The 16585-nt window shown below is 34.3% G+C and overlaps 1 protein-coding gene across 2 annotated transcripts; it reads right to left on the bottom strand.

The window, feature by feature from the left end:
* Window positions 1-6015: 6015 nt before the first annotated feature.
* mob3a (MOB kinase activator 3A) lies at window positions 6016-14734 on the bottom strand. Of its 2 annotated transcripts, none has more exons than XM_032573187.1 (4): window positions 14510-14734; window positions 11820-12360; window positions 8675-8877; window positions 6016-6444 (listed from the first exon to the last, which is right to left on the bottom strand). In XM_032573187.1, the coding sequence occupies exons 2-4, from the start codon at window positions 12235-12237 to the stop codon at window positions 6415-6417; spliced, it is 651 nt and encodes a 216-aa protein (XP_032429078.1). In that variant the 5' UTR covers window positions 12238-12360; window positions 14510-14734; the 3' UTR covers window positions 6016-6414. The 2 variants fall into 2 exon arrangements, with proteins under 2 accessions (XP_032429078.1, XP_032429076.1); XM_032573185.1 differs by having other exon boundaries at window positions 11820-12273.
* Between the last annotated feature and the right edge of the window lie 1851 nt (window positions 14735-16585).

Below are 16585 nucleotides of genomic sequence, written 5' to 3'. Positions count from 1 at the left end.
TGGGTTCATCCCAGCCAAGCAGCCTCACAGCTATTTTAGTGTTAGGATTCCTCGAAGCATTGGCATGGGGCAGCTTTATTCCTCTCTGGAAACATCATTAACTCTGGCTCTTTTCCTTTCTTTGTACCTGAAATCATAAAACACGTCTACCGTTCAACTGTATGCCTCAGCGTTTTTTTCTAAACTTCTAAAGTATTTTTGGTCTAATTTCTAGTCCAAAATATCTTAGTACACTTAAAATAATAAATAGAAGTAAATAATCCAGAATACTGACGAAGAAGTACTAGTTTCACTAGCAGATTAAATGTCTTTTTATAAGTGAAATAATCTGCCAGTGGAAGTAAAACCCCTTTTAATCAATATTAAGAAATTATTTACTTAAAATTAGTTCTTATGTCTTGCTTAAAAGTTACTTGTATGTTAGTTTTGTCTTATTTCAAGTTTGAACTTGAAACTAGACTAAATTATTTAGTAAGGTTTATTGTTTTTGCAGTGAGGTTAACTAATAATGAAATCATTTGCAGGGATTAGTCCACACATGCAGCCTAAATGTAGTTAGCAATGTCAAATTAAGCTCTGCTGGCTGTCCTTAAGCTAATATTATTGCCTGTAGTTTTGTTCTGACAGATGGCACAAAAGCAAAATCTGGTGCAAGTTAATTTTTTGGTATTTTACTAACTTTAAATCAGCATTTTTGAGCAAACAACCCCCCCAAGGTTGTGCATTGTTAGGATTTCTTGGAAGGTGAGATTGATGCTGATATAGTGCGACCACGTCTCAGGGTTACATCACCCAAAAGTGAAATCATAGACAAGTGTAGCTGCAATAGTTTTAATAATCCACACCTCATACTAATGTTGGGTTTCTTTATTCAGCCACAGAACTACAAAACATCGTGAAAACTTAACATACATCCTTAAGCATAAAAGTGCCATAAACACTGTGACGGACGTGTACATTGATGGCTAGTCGCCCCCTCACTGACTATGTGCTCCGGTCAGAGAACAGCTGCGACTTTAGATGATGTTATGGGATTTATTGATAAACATATGTGTATGTGTGTGTGTGTGTGTGTGTGGTCTCTGCAAGATAAACATATACAGAAAGAGTAATTAGAATATTGTACATCTAAATTCCACGTATACATATACAAATTCTAACGTATGCAAAATATTCGATTTCAGGTAGAATCAAATATACACATCCAGTTACATTAACAATATATATAATTGTAATTGCAATTCAGTAACACTTCAGTAACATTAATGTAACAAGGAAGAGAATTACTGCAAGTAACAAGTAATAACAGGATAATATAGGTGAGAACTAGGCACTCAAAGTGTTAATACAGAGCATATAGATGCAGTACACTTAATGACCACAGGGTGGCGCATAAAGACCACAAATGGTAGAAGCGGTTCTTCCCGCCGCAAGATCGAGAAAATGATTATCCACTCGAACATACCGGCTTCATAAGCGCTCGATGCTACATTTGGAAGCTAGTTTACCATCCTGAACATCTTCAGAATAGTAGAAATAACACTACAATTCGGAGTACTGCCAGACAACTCTCAAACTGAACTATTCTTGTAACGTTAAACCAAGAAATGAGCGTTTAGCCAGGCATTTAAGACATAGGCATTTCCTCATCAAAATACGTTGGAGCTCGCGGTAACCAAGGTTACACGGTTGCCGAACTAAACAGCGTGTAAGAAACACAAGCGGATGAAATGAATTATGTACTTACATTGTCATCAACGCACACGTACACACAAAGGATTTAACATTTTAGTGAGGTGCTGGAACAGAACTGCATGTGTCTACTAGCGAAGCACATCAAGAGTCATGCATACGCGCATGCGCGTGGTACATCCCCAATAATGTCTCTGACGTCACGACGCTGGCTCCAGCAGGGAGTTTTCCACAAACACCATATATTAATACCGTGTCTGTTTGTTGTTTTCTTTCTCACAGTGCTAAGTAAACAGCATACAAAGTTTAACAGTTCTTTAACCGTAACGCCGTGTTCACCAGTTAAACCAGCTCCAGATTTTAATTTTACTTTCGGTCTGTTTCAGGTTGTTATTACAAACAACTCAGACATACATAACATTTTAAGAAACATATTACATACAACTGACGTTGCTTTGCTAAATCGGTTTCTGATGCAACTTGGATGAAATTTGTTGGCTTCATTAGCTTACAGCTTTTAATATTATTAGCATCCATATAAACAACACTCTAAGGATAATATATTTTATTTTCTAGCAAATGGAATTGTATCAAGCTGAGCCCCTATTATCATATTTAAAGTCTTCAGAGGCTAAAACATGTCCACCAAATGAATACTTTTCTGTCTATTAACTTTTTATTTTAGAAAATTACTCTAAATTACATTCAATATAAAAAGAGAAAAGGTTTAATACAACATGAAATAAGCAAAATCTAAAATTAAATTGCTTAATTAGACTGAAGGAGGCCAGTGCTGAGAAGACTAAACAAATTTACCCAAAAATATAAAAAAATCTCAAAATAAACATAAAGATAGACCCTTAAATAATGTTTGACTTTGTGTGTTTAGAACATATTTATTGTAGAATATTCTCAGGTCTATCTTAAATTTTGTTTCACTGAGGCGTTACACTTTCTCGTCCTTCTTCAGCAGAAACAAGTTTTATTTTCTGCAAAATGTAATGCTATTTTATGCTGCATGTTTCGTGGGGCTGAAAAAATGTATCAAATTTTTCGTCAACTAATTTAGCAATTGATTAATTAACTGGAATATACAAACTCAAAAACAGTAAAATTTCTGAGAAAACAGCTTATTCAGAGCAGTAATTAAGCCAAAACTGTACAAAAAATAATATATCGTGTATTTAAGATAATAAAAAAAATCCTTTATTTGTAAGTATGTTCTACCTAAATCTCCTCAAGTGGCATTTTTGGTTCCAATTGTCCTATTTTGTTATCCAATTAGCAACTGGTTAGTGCAAAAATGAATCAATTTATCTACAAATGATCAAGCATATACTAAAAGAATGCTATGATTTTGCATTTTAGGCTATAAAATGTTTATTTTCTTATTTATAAAAGCAACTGAATTGTTTATTTGCATCTTTTTAATTAAAATTGTAATGAAAAATCTGTAGAATGTGCCATTCTAAAAAAAAAATCTAATCAATGGTCAGAACAATCAGCTACAAAAATAATTACTAGCTGCGTCCCTAATGACTTGTTTTCAAACTTACTGCCTCTTATTTATGCAACTTGCTTAATTAAAACTGAAAAGTGCCTCCACATCCATCCAACTAGATGTTTTTGTTGCTCTCATTGCGGTTGACCCGGTCACCTCAGGAAGAGTTCATTCACAACAAACTGTCCTCTGTTTCCATCACAGTACAGTCTGCCCTGTTTCTTACATAAGCAGCTTAATCCAGATCAGGTCTGCGCTTCATGCCTATAACAGGCGCAATGGGCGGATTTTGTAAGCGCTGCAGCAGCAGAGGGGTGGCTGGGTTTCCCCGGATGCAGGCAGGTGTTGGTGTCTGGAGCCCCCTAGTGGCGGGTTGAGGACGTGGATTTGATTTTTTATTTTTAGGACATGTGGCGCTTGTCACGTCGCGTGAGGCTCAGGTCTCGTGTGACCTTCATCTCCTAAGCGTATCAGCAACCGACACCGGCGGATTGGACATCTGAGAACCGGAGTGAAACAGAACCCGGCTTTGGTTGCGTCTGGGCCGCCGTCAGACCTTTACTGGTTCCAACGTATCCACTTAAATCAGGGGGGTCAAACTCATTTTCATTTGGGGCCAAATCAAAATTCGTAATGTTCTTAAAAGGCCGATTGTGCCAGAATATATAGATAAAACCCATTAAACTGTTAAACAGCTGTTTATTCCGCATTCAATAAGTGTTGTGTTTTTTTTTACAATTAAATAATATCCTGGAGGGACTGATCATGATAAGTCCCTCCAGGATTTTGTGATTGCTTTTGCGTTTTGCAATCAAAATCATAGATTTTGTGGCACTCAATTAGAAATATTTGTAAGAAAATTTTAAAATATTTGCGCTAATGTAGGATGTTAAATGTGACTTTTTATTACTTATAAGACTATAACTTGACATCAAATAAGGCTGAGATAGCAGTCATGTAAACTCAATGTTTTGACCAATTTTGAGAACATTTTGCTGTAAAATCTGAAAAAATTGTTGATTTTAAAAAAAAAACTTTACAGATTTGTGGAAAAACTGGAGGGACTTATTGATGTAATTTAGAGTGTAGAGGGCCACAAAAAAAAGCCAGATTTAGCCCCCGGGCCTCGAGTTTGAAAGTTGTGACTTAAATGGTTTAACATTAAAATGAAAATGAGTTAACATGCTACTATGTAGCAGGTAGCCCTGACATAATAATCAATAAATCAATTAATCGCAAAAATAAATTAAAACAAACTCAAACCTTTCAATTTGTATGATTTAGCTTTTTTTCTACAGAAAACTGGATGACAGAAGTCTTCAGTCTTGAGTTTTAGTCTCAGCTAGCCCTTTTTCTGAAGGACAATTTTGTTTACAAAGATTTTATAACTCATTTTATTTGTTGTTTCTGTCGGGGTTTTTTATTTTGGATATTTAAAATGTCTCCCAGTTCCAGTGTTAAATGTTCATTTCAATTTAACATTCATTTATCTTTGAGAATGTGTTCCTGCATTATTATGCTGTTAGCATTATGTAGCTTGGAAATAGTATGAAAGCAACAATATTATCATTTATCGCAATAAATTCTGGAACAATTTATCTTCCAGCAAAATTTGTTATTGACAGGTTTAGTAGCAGGGCTATAATAGTCTTGTTTTTTACCCCCATTATAGTTTAGTTGTATATTGACTTTTTGTTTGTCTAATTCTAGCCAGCTATTTTTATTAGTATTGAACTGTAACTTGAAACCTTTATTAAAAAAAATATTTTATATTTATATATTTTTAACTGTCACAATATCATGACAGTATGGTAGGAGACAGATAATCAACCAAAAATTTAAATGTGAAACATAGAGCTCCTCTGCCTTCTCCCAGCTACAACTACAAATAATCAATCAGAGCCAAGAGGCGGGTCTTAGCGCTGTCAATCAAAATCTCATCCTCTTCCCCCCTTGCTCTCTGAGACATAGCTTAAATGTTATTAATGCTAAGGCTAGTTAGCATGGCCACACAAATAAATTGTTATTCTGCAACGACAAATTGTTTCTCTGTCATTAGCACATTAGCAGCGAGTACATGAGGTGATTGACAACGCTAAGTCCCTCCTCCTGGCTCTGATTGGTTGTTTCAGCTCTGGAGCGTTGCATTTCTTTAAATGGCAATGGATGACAGAAGTGGAGGAGATCGATGTTTTCACATTTTATCTCACATTATACTGTCATGAGACAGTTTTAAAAAAAATACATAAAAAACATTCTTTATAAAAGTTACTGCAGCTTTAACTAAATATGTAGTTTTTATTAGTTATAGTACTAGTTTGAGTTGTTTGTACTTTTTTAGATGCAGAATTCAAAAAGTCAAAGTATTGTGATTATCTATACCTATATAACCAAGTTTTAGTTAAATTATTCTTGAACAATCCTCTGACTCTGGCACTTTGTCCCAGCTTTTGCTGTTTGCGGACTGCTGTCTGCAGCATTTTGTGGACTGTTTCAAGTACCGCCATGAGGAACATAAAGTGCCGTAATTTGCCGACAGCTGACGTAAACTGCTTGTGTGAGAAAAAGAAAATAAAAAAATCTATTTCATGTCAGTCTAAAATGCTAAAAAAATAGATTAACACAAAAATGAAAAATATTATATCTATATTTCAGTAAGGTTTATAATTGTTTTCCCCATTAATTACTGTTTTTATTTATTTCAGTTAAAGAAAACTTTTTCCCAGTTTCAGTTTTTGTTCTTCAGTCAGTTTTAGTTTAACTATAATAACTTTGCTGGAACCCAGTCAGTGTTGATGTAAACACAAACAAACCAATTCCACTTAAAAGAGATTAGAAATCACTTTAATGTAACAACATAGTGATTTTTAAGACTTACAGTCAGAAATAAAAATCTAATTTCAGATCATTTTTAAACCGAGAGGAAGGAGATAGCATGGTGGAATGATTGAAATAAAATAGAAAAACATGAACACAAACATACACCACTTAATACTGAGCTCTGATAACATGTCTACAAGAGTTTTTTCTCTTTTGTTTTTTATTTTTTAAAGGAATAGTTTGCCTCACACAAGAATGTTCTCGTTGAAAACCTAAAGAATGTGGATAAAATAGATTACAGTACTTAAATATAAAAATAGACTCTGGATTTCTTTGCTCCCATATCTCTCTCTGATTCAGTCGTGGAGATGGACGGACAGACGGACGTGTCCTCAGGTCCCTCAGTGGCACATTCGAGCAGTCATCTCTTTCTGTGGACAATAACAGCAAGTCGATTATTAGAAAACGATGAAAAAACTCTAAATATAATCAGTATTAATGGCTGACTGAAATAAATTAACTTTTCAATGATTTTCTGATTTATTGAGCTGAACCAGTAAAAATAAACAAGTTAATTCCTAAAAAAAAAAGCTCTACTAGAATAAAAAAAACCCTTTAATTTTCAAGGCATAAATTAATTTAAATGTGTGAGTCCAAGAGTATTGCTACATTTTTTCTGAGTACAACTAATGATTATTTTTTAATTAAATTTTTTTTAAATTGCCCCATTCTGCAGACTTTTCATCCGACTACTGAAACCTATTTCATGCAATAGTAGAAATACATAAAATTACAAATACACAAATGATTTAAGTCCTTTTTAAATGAGAAAATAAACATTTTATTGGCTAATATTATAGCATTGCTTTGCTGCAAATGATCAAGTGTACGCTAAACGAAGCATCTGATCTGTTGATTAATAAATGGAGAGCAATAGGAGTTTAACCTGAGATTTATTTATTTTTACAGATGAGATTTATTTATTTTGAAGCTGGTGAATCTAAAAACTTCAGGAGTTCTGGGTAGAACATTTTTTGTACAGTTTTGGCTTAATTACTGCTCTAAACATGTCGTTCTTTCATTTCTAGTCAAAAAACAAAAATTTTTTTATACTGCAAGTTGAACAGCTAAACCCAGTTAATGTTGCATGCAAATATTGATAAGAAATTGTGAAAATATTGCAAAGAATTTATGTAATTATTACTTTTAAGGAGCTTTTTCCCACCTATAGATTGTTTGAATTAGGTCAGCAAGGTGACTCTGTGATGCTAAAACTAACATTTTTCATGTATGCAAGAAACATACATGTGTGATTTAAATAGATAATATATAATTAATAAAATAAATTGCCATTATTTCCTTATCATTTTTCATTGTTAATCTTCCAGGGTGGTGAAATAAAGTCCTGATTTTGAAGCAGCAGAGTTTTTCCAGAGCTTGATCACATGACAAGACGTCGATGGATCAAAAACAGAAAACAGGTTAAAGGTTAAAGCTCTGAGTTTACAGTTCAAGCATCTTATCAGAGAGATCTACTATTCAGATCTGAAAAATGTCAAAACATGTCGTTTTAAATCCATAAACAACTCCCTCAGAGGGGGGAAGGACTTTCAGACTGAGCATGCCCAGTAAGACTGCAAGAAAACTGCACTGTTTTAGAGAAAACTTTAGTTTGAACCCAAATAAAATGTCCCAACATTTGTTCTCACAACATATCTGAAAACGAGCCAGTCTGCAGAGCTGCTGTGTTTACATTCATGGGTGGAAGTTTCCATGTTTTTGCTTTTGACTGCACAGAGCATTTTGCATGATTCAGATTTTCTCATTCATGCCGAACAGCAGGGAGTTTATTTTTATTATCACTCACTACGACACAACAGGTACATCTCAATAAATCAGCATATCATAAACAAAGTTAATGAACTTGGTTAAGCCAATTATGCCTACAATCGATTATTTGAGCAGAACCTGGTTGAAACTTTTCATTTAAAATAAACATTTCTATTATATTTTAATTTATTGACACACCTGTATATAAATGTGTTAACTGAATTAATAAATATCCAAATATTTAGGTAATAATAATAATAGATCATTCAAATTAAATTAAAAAGTACTTTGTTAATTCAAAGGGAAATTAAATACTGAGATAATAATAATAATAATAATAATATTGTATTATTTTATAATATTGTATTATTACATTGTATTACTATATTATTATTATTAATATATATATATATATATATATATATATATATATATATATATATATATCATTAATATAATATATTTACCTAGATGTACTAAAAGAATCAAATGTTCAGGTATGTTGTGAAATGGCGGTGCTTTTACATCGTTTCGCCGCTAGGGGCGCTAAAGCGTTGATTTTAATTATTTGTTTTTGTTTAATTCCTTCCACATAAGACTTTTACTTTTTTATCTAAAACATACAGATTTTTAAGTTAATGTTAAAATGAAAGTTCTTATTTAGAAAATAATCTTGTCTTCATTTATAAATTTTAATATAATTTAATCAATTGAGCAAATTAAAACAAGGATCTGTAATTATTATTTATTAGGTTGTTTGCTTTCTGATTTGCCCCCATTTAAAGCCTCTCTGGTGTTTATTTTGCTCAGGTCCAGGCGTGTTTGACTCACCAGGGGTTCCAGTTCTTTGTGGTCCGTCAGGTTGAACTCAGTGACGAAGTAATAGAAATGCTTGTAGCAGGTGTTGACGTGCGCCTCGGCCCCCATCTGGGAGACCCGGTCGAAGTGGTGGATGTAGACGTGGACAAACACCCGGAATAGACGAGACAAAATCTTCTTAGCCACCTGCATGAAGCACTTAGGGAAGGGAGTACCTGGGGGAGCAGCAGATGGAGAGTCTCAATTACTGTCTGCACCAAACATAAAACACATTCACAACAAACTAATAAAAAAATTACATTTCCTGTTCATCTGACTGCAGTTTGCTCTGACAAAATTAGCAGGAAGTAGTTCACATCGGCGCTGGTTTCTATTCATAGTGCGCAGGGCATGGTGTGACCCATTTTTTTAATCCACTGCCTGGATGTTTCTGTTGTAAAGTCAGCTGCTGAGCCGGAGCAGAGGCCATGCATACATGCAGAGATAATAAAATCCAGACGAGAACGCCACTGCCGCGGATTTACCGAATCCTCAACGTCTGCGATGTGAAACGCAGAAGGTAATCTAATAAATGCAGCCTTGAAACACAAACGCTTCATATTTTGGATTGCACAACTATTTGATTTTTTTTTTTCACAGGTGTTTTTGCACCAGAGGCTGGTTAAAGATGATTATTTCAGGTTAGACTGTATTTTGGTGTTTATTCAACATTACAAATAGGCCTGTTGCAATATGCAAAAAAATTCAAATTAATTAATTAATCGGATTAAGCTCAATAATTTCCATTTGCATGATTTAACTTTTTTTCTCTTTCTACCAAAAACTGGATGACAAAAGTCTTCAGTCTGGTGCTTCAGTCCTTTTTTGAGGGACAATTTTGTTTACACAGACTCTATAATTAATTTTATGAAGCGTTTTGTTTATTTTCCAGCGTCAAATGTTCATTAGAATTTAAAGTTTATTGATATTTGAAAACGTAATCTTGTATTATTATTATGTTATGGTCTCTAAAAACAATATTATCTTTTATCCCAATAACTTCTGGGACAATTCATCATCCAGAAAAATTTATTATCACGACAGGCCTAATTATAAATCAATAAAATGACAGTAAAATAATAAGTGATAAACGTTTGAAGGCGTAAAGTATGAACTCTATTACTACTGTAGAGATATACCTTCATTTACTCTTAGATTTATTATTAACACAGTTAATTCAATGATGTGCCATAAATTACATTATTACTAATAATAAATCTAACAGTATTAATTATAAAGTAGTTTTAATTGTTTAATGTTTGATCTGATATTAATATCTGCATCGGTCCCAATATTGAGAAAATTCTAGACTGCGTATCGGTGATAATGTGCCCAATCTATTCATTATAATTCTATGTTTTGTACTCTGGGTGACGTCATGCTTTATTATTTTTTTACATCATATTTAGAAATCCTAAATTTCACTTTCTGAACCAATTTAAAGATTTGTTGTTGTTTATTTTTACATATTTAACTAATTAGTCACCCTCTTGTTTTTGTCCATTTCTTTATAATTTATTTTACATTTGCTGTTTTGCTCCTAATTGCACTAATTGAACAAGTTAAAGTTATTTTTACACATTTGACCAAGATGTGAAGCTTTTGGTGTATTTAAGTGCACTAAAGGTGCAGATTTAGGTCTGTTTAAAAATAAAGAAACATTTTAATCTGTTCAGCTGTTTTTGTGTATCGGATCGTATCGGTCGATACTAAACCTCAGACATCTGTATTGGTATCGGGGATGAAAAAAGTGGATCCTAGCATTAACAATAATTATGATAATATTGATGCTAATAATGCTATAATAACACAATATATTGTGAATTTCTCATGTTTAGTTTAGACCATGCCATTATAAAGTAGCTTGAAGTGTTTAATGTTTGGACTTTAATTCCACAATCAAATGCAAAAACTTAATTTTTGTGATTCTGATCTTACAAGTTCTGAATTTGAATTTTCCTCTGAGATTATAATTTGAAGAAAAAAAACGTTTGAATATTCTCTGGTAACTGTGCTTTAAATAGGTACGAAATTCACCACATCGGTAAGTTTTAATAATTTTGAATTTATAAATAATGCATTTGTGTGATCCAGGTATTGCTAAAGCTTATTTCTCTTTTTTGAAGTTTAATTAATGGCTATAATGTAATTATTGGTCCATTTCTCTGCACAGTAACTGAGGCAGAGTGAAACCAGGCACCAGTAAACAACATGCAGTGTTTTCTGTTTAAACAACATTAAACTATAACCTCATACTTACCAACTGCAGCTCTTTGTCTTTGCTGAATGTCTATTAATAACTCTCATGTTGTCTCTACAAACAATCTGCAAATTATCTCGACTCAACCATCTGCTCAAGCATCAGCGATTGTTCCTTTTGATTATTGTCTGTCTTTGACATTGTGTTTAATTTTCCCACCGCGTTATTTGTTTAAGTGTTTCAAGCTTTCTAAATTATATTTTTGCTATTAGAAGCGACAGCGGCAAAAATAATTTACCTCTTATCTATGCTGCAATCAAAGACACGCTCTGTAAAAACATTCCTACTGACCCTAAAAAACCCGTTTGCCTCCATACTTCAACTTGTTTGGCTTCGTTTCAAGAAGTTTCATGGTGGAAAAAGCATCAAAAGAAACTGGTGACAAATGTTGACTGTAGGGCTGCAGAGGAGGAAGTGGTCTTCTTCAACAACTTCAAGTTTAGCGACAATAAACGGAGAGTTCGTACTGATGGGAACCACAGACACTCAAACGCCACAAGTGAAGAGCAGGCGCTGCTGATGAGTGGATAAGGACACAGTGGGTTGATTTACGCTGTTGAATGAGCTCTATGTCTCATTTTCTGTTGAATATGAGTTTTATGAAACGGTTAAGATGAAAATTTGACTGCAGAAGACCAAAACATCTTTGATTCATCCAGATTTATGCAACTTAACTGTGAGGATAATGTGAATACCTAAATTAAACCAGTTCACTGTACAAAGATTCAGAAATAATAATTTTTAAAAAATCTTTTTTTCTTATCCGGTTATTTAGCACTAATTTGGTGGTCTACGAACAAAAAAATTTATGAATAAAATAAAATAAATTGGCGAAACTCCCAAAAAACAAAGACTCACCAATGTTGGTGGGGAAGATGTTCTCGTTGTTGATCTGTACCTCGATCCAGTCCATGAGCAGACTCATGTACTTGGGCGCGGACAGCGCGGTCGGCCTCTTGTACTTGTGCTCGTCCTGCCAGCGGTATTCGTACTTGGGCCCGCCGGACATGACGGGGCAGGTCTGGTCGGTGCAGGAGTCGCTGATTGTGCCGTAGATGAGGTTGATGCGGTTGAAGAAGTCGACCACGTGGACGGCCACCCAGTCGTTGAGGTCCTCGCCGTGCGGCAGCTGCACGGCCTGCTTCAGGTCCAGGCCCGCGTTTAGAGACGCCTGCGCCTTCTTGTGCAGCTCAAAGCGTTGCGTGCCGGGCTCAAACTTGCGCTTGGGCCGGAACGTTCTGTCTTTGTTGAAGACTTGCTTCAGGGCCATGGACATGGTCGCCTACGACGGATCCCTCTGGTGAATTATTTACTGTGAAGGAGGACGCAGTCAAAATGTTGCGCAAACAAAATGTGAAAACTTCAGTGTTTTCAAATGCTTTGGCTTCTGCTTCTTAACCTGCATGCAGAAGAAATAAGAATCAGTAGCAAAATATAGGGTTACAAATGTGGTGCTAGGCCAATTTTTGGCATTCTTTGAGGTTTTCTGCCAATTATTTTACCCCCCAAAAACTTATAAAACTGAAAAAAGACTTCAGGTTCTTTGATGGGGGTAAATTACAGGAAAGCACACACTGTTGGTGCATTCATCCATTTAATTATTAAGAGAAAAAAAGTTGTTATTTTGTGACAAACGTCAATCATAGCCATTCAGTGAATTCTCACTGCTGAACAGAACTGGGTGTTTTAGATGCCACAAACTGGCTCATTAACAGAAAAAAACCCCTAAAGTTCAAATTTCACACACAAATCTGAATATTGGCTTCATTTTAAAGTTGACTGTTTTTGAGTTGACTGTCTAAAGCTGCAGGCTCTCTAAGGTCCACAGTCCAAACCCGTTCTGTTTGGCACACAAACAAATAAAAAGCTGCTTGTAAACTCATCTTGTTCAAATCTGAGTCGGATCAAACCGCTGTTCTCGTTGATTTGGGACTGAATTAACAGACTAGATATACATCAGAATACAAAAACATCCACAGTTATTATTTTCAGACTATTTTTTCTTCCTGAAAGGTTATTTATAGTAAGATAATATTCATTTTCAGTAGTCAGCATCAAATAAATTCTACATTATTTCAGTTATTAAACAGTTAAGCATTATTACCCACTCCATATTTCATCTGAAATGTTTTAAAAAGTTTGTACTTTTATATTTACTATTTTTTTACTCTCGTCTTTAGTCAGTCTTGTTAATGTTTTCAACATATTTGTGGTACATGCTGCACAAATCGCAGATCAAAAACAGAAAATAATTCACAGTTTAATATTCTCTGTAATATTCTGTCGCAGTTTTTAAAACTCCACACTCATAAATTTGATCTTTTAGTTGATAATTAACTGAAATATTCTGACAAGTTTTCAGTAAAGGATTTTTTTGAACATTTTTATCCTGTCTAAATATATTTATTAATCAAGCATGATTTTGGGTCACAGTTTTTTTTCCCCAGATTTTGCTAAATTACCTCAGAACTACTGTTCATATAGTTTAAAATCAGTTTTCATCAGATGCCAGGAGACATGCCTCAATGACCAGAGTTTATTTTTGATTTCAGGAATATTTCCATGCTGTAAAAATGACAATCTGTAAAGGAACGCGTCCATGGATCCTGGTGGAGCAAATTTTTTTTATCACTTTGCACTGAAAAAAAAATCCCCAAAATGGATCAGAATCAGGGTTGCTGTTATTTTTTGCAACTTCAAGGTTTGTATAATACCCATTGAGAAATCAAAATTTTGCATATATGGGAAGGGAGGAAAAGAAAAATCAATTTTTGTGTTTTAAAGAAGCAAAAATAGGCATAAACTACTAAAATGACCACAAAAGGGGTTTAAAATTCTGAATTATCATGAATATTTGTTATAATGTGCACAAAATATATTATAATACATTATATTTATGGCAAGTTTTGCGTCTCCAATGAATACAGGTGGGGCACAAAATAAAGGAATCCCCCTCCTTCCCTCAAAATGTTAATTGTTTAAAATGAAACCCAACTTTATCTGCAACAAAATAATGCCACTAATTTTAAAAACATTCAAAACAAGTAAAATAACGTCAATAATTAAGGTGAAACAGCGTTACGTCCACATTGAAGATGAAACATGGAGTCTGCGTGAGTCATTTCCTACTTCAGAGCCCTGAAAGCTCATGATGCACAACAGCTACGGAACCCGCCTTTAGCATCGCAACTTCACATTAGTGCTGTTATTTAGCCCTCTGTCTGAAGAATGAGCACCACCCCCCTCATAACAATGCGGATTTGTGTCGTTTTTAGCTCATTTTCCAGGATGAAAGCCCCGGAGATTAAAACAGCGGGGCACATGACGACTGTTGGTGAAGTTTGTTCTTGACGCTTCACAGCGCGCTCGGACTTGTTGCTCAAAAAAAACAACAACGAAAAAAATTATAATAATAATACACAAGAAACCTTATATACCCACAGTTGCAATTATCAATAAAATCAACCAGAAACAACATCAGTTATCTGAGACGGTCTGATCAAACGGTGACGAAACCGCACAGTTGAAAGGCACTTTCCCGAACTTACTTGTTCCGCTTTCCTGTTTCCTTCGGTCTTTTGCCGAAAGATTACACGATAACTCGTCGATAGCTGTACGTCAGTGATATGCGCGACCTACATTATCGGTTCAGGCAGCTAAACATGCTGTAAAGACGGCGATAAATCAATAAATATGCCACTTTAATGAAGAAACTAACGTCTGACTCCTCCCTGCAATGCGAAAAGTATACCACCGCAAAGTTAGCGGTAGCACCGGTAACTTCCGGTTGAGCCCTTCAAAATAATAGACTTGAATTTTTCCCCTGGATTGTAACAAATTTATAAATTATTATTGCTTGGATATTACATAATGAATCTTACCCAGGTTAGACATACATGAATAAAACTTTGGGAAAGATGTTATTAAGGAATTAGAGATGGATAAAAAGTGTTTCATACATTCTCAGCAGTCAGGAATTTGTACACAGATTACAGATTAGATAAGAGATTAGGGATCTACACATATCTTTTAGAATGTTGCAACCAACCAGTCTACTCTAATTGCTGGCTTGTTGTTTATTTAAAACACATAAGAGAAAATAGAAATGTATATGTAGAGAGGAGTAAAATTATATTCTTCTTCTACTACTGCTTCTTGTTGTTTTGGGATTTCAAAATGTATGATATGTCTAATCGGTACATATATGTATATAAATACGCAATTTGATTAATTAATTTTTTTTCAAAGTAAAGTATTATACTCTTTTTTTACTGTGACTAAAGTTCTCAATGTCATTTTAGGATGAGAATAAATTCATAAACTCATATAGATTAATTTATATTTTCTCTTTTTTTAACTACCAAGACATTATTTGATATTATTCGCTTATTATTTATGTAAAGTAACACATATTTTAGGTACAAAACCGTGGTACATTCAACGAGAAAATCTTATTTTGAAAAGCCATCTTTCAACTTCCGGTCTTGTTCGGTGTTGCCTGGCAAGGCAGATGCACTTCCTCTGACACAATGTGTTACAGAGCCTGTCAGACTAACCTCATTTATTTCATTACGCAGTATAAGTAAACCACAGTATATTATGTTTAAACCACAAATAAATAAACAACTCTAGATAACTTTTTATTGCTCATAAATCTATTAAAATACTCACAAAACATGCATTTTTACATGTAGGGTTCAGATGATCAAATGCAATAAAAAACATCTTAAATGACTTGTTGGTATTTTTACCCATTCATCCGTAGTTGAGGTCGAGTTGCAAAGGTAACTGGTCCAGGACAAAAAAGTAAGAAAGTAGAAATGAAGTCCTGAAGTCCTTAATAACTAATTTTTTTGTGTAAATGAAGCGTTCCCACTTCAGAAATAATAGTTCCTCAAGGAAATTTGTGATCTACATTGAAGTTTCCCCCCACTTACCTGTCAACGTTCAGTTTCAGTTAAATTCAGTTAATCAATAATTAATAATTCATTCACAAAATACATAATTTCCATTCAATCTTACCCACATTCCTGTTGATCCTGGTTATTAAAGAGTGTATTAAGTTCAGTTTACGATTCAAATTAGTTCAAAACATGTTCTATCTAATGAAATTAGATTGATTAAGTGAATGACTTGCAGTATTCACGAGCGCATAGTGACAGTGTATTGTGTTGTTGATTTTATAAGAATCCTTCATACTGTAAATGGATGTTGTGGGGACAGTGGAGAGGAAAAACTTCCCTTTAACAGGAAGAAACCTCCAGCAGATCTCAGTACGAGCGACTAGGCGGGAGTTTGAGAAGACAGAGCAGATGCACAAAAAAGAAACACATAAACTAATGTAGGAGAGTTTTATATCTTAATGAAAAGTAAAACATTAATTCAAAGCACTGTTTCTGTGCTGGAAGAAAGCCCTGGGTTTAAATCCCAGTCTGGAGTTTTTCTGCATGTAGTTTACAGGTTCTCCCTATAATTTAACTGAGAAAGTCAGAGTTTTACCTTGCGGCTCACATCTCTTTTCTCCTCAGGAGGCTGGTACAGTGTTCACATAATTGCAGCTAGTTCTCCACTCTACCTATGTACTTCCTGTTCCATTCAACCCCCACTTATGAACTATGAAGATA

Source organism: Xiphophorus hellerii, chromosome 9, assembly GCF_003331165.1.
Source record: "Xiphophorus hellerii strain 12219 chromosome 9, Xiphophorus_hellerii-4.1, whole genome shotgun sequence".
NCBI lineage: Eukaryota > Metazoa > Chordata > Actinopteri > Cyprinodontiformes > Poeciliidae > Xiphophorus > Xiphophorus hellerii.
The sequence above is the reverse complement of the archived record's forward strand: the minus strand, read 5'-3'. Positions and strand labels throughout refer to the sequence as shown.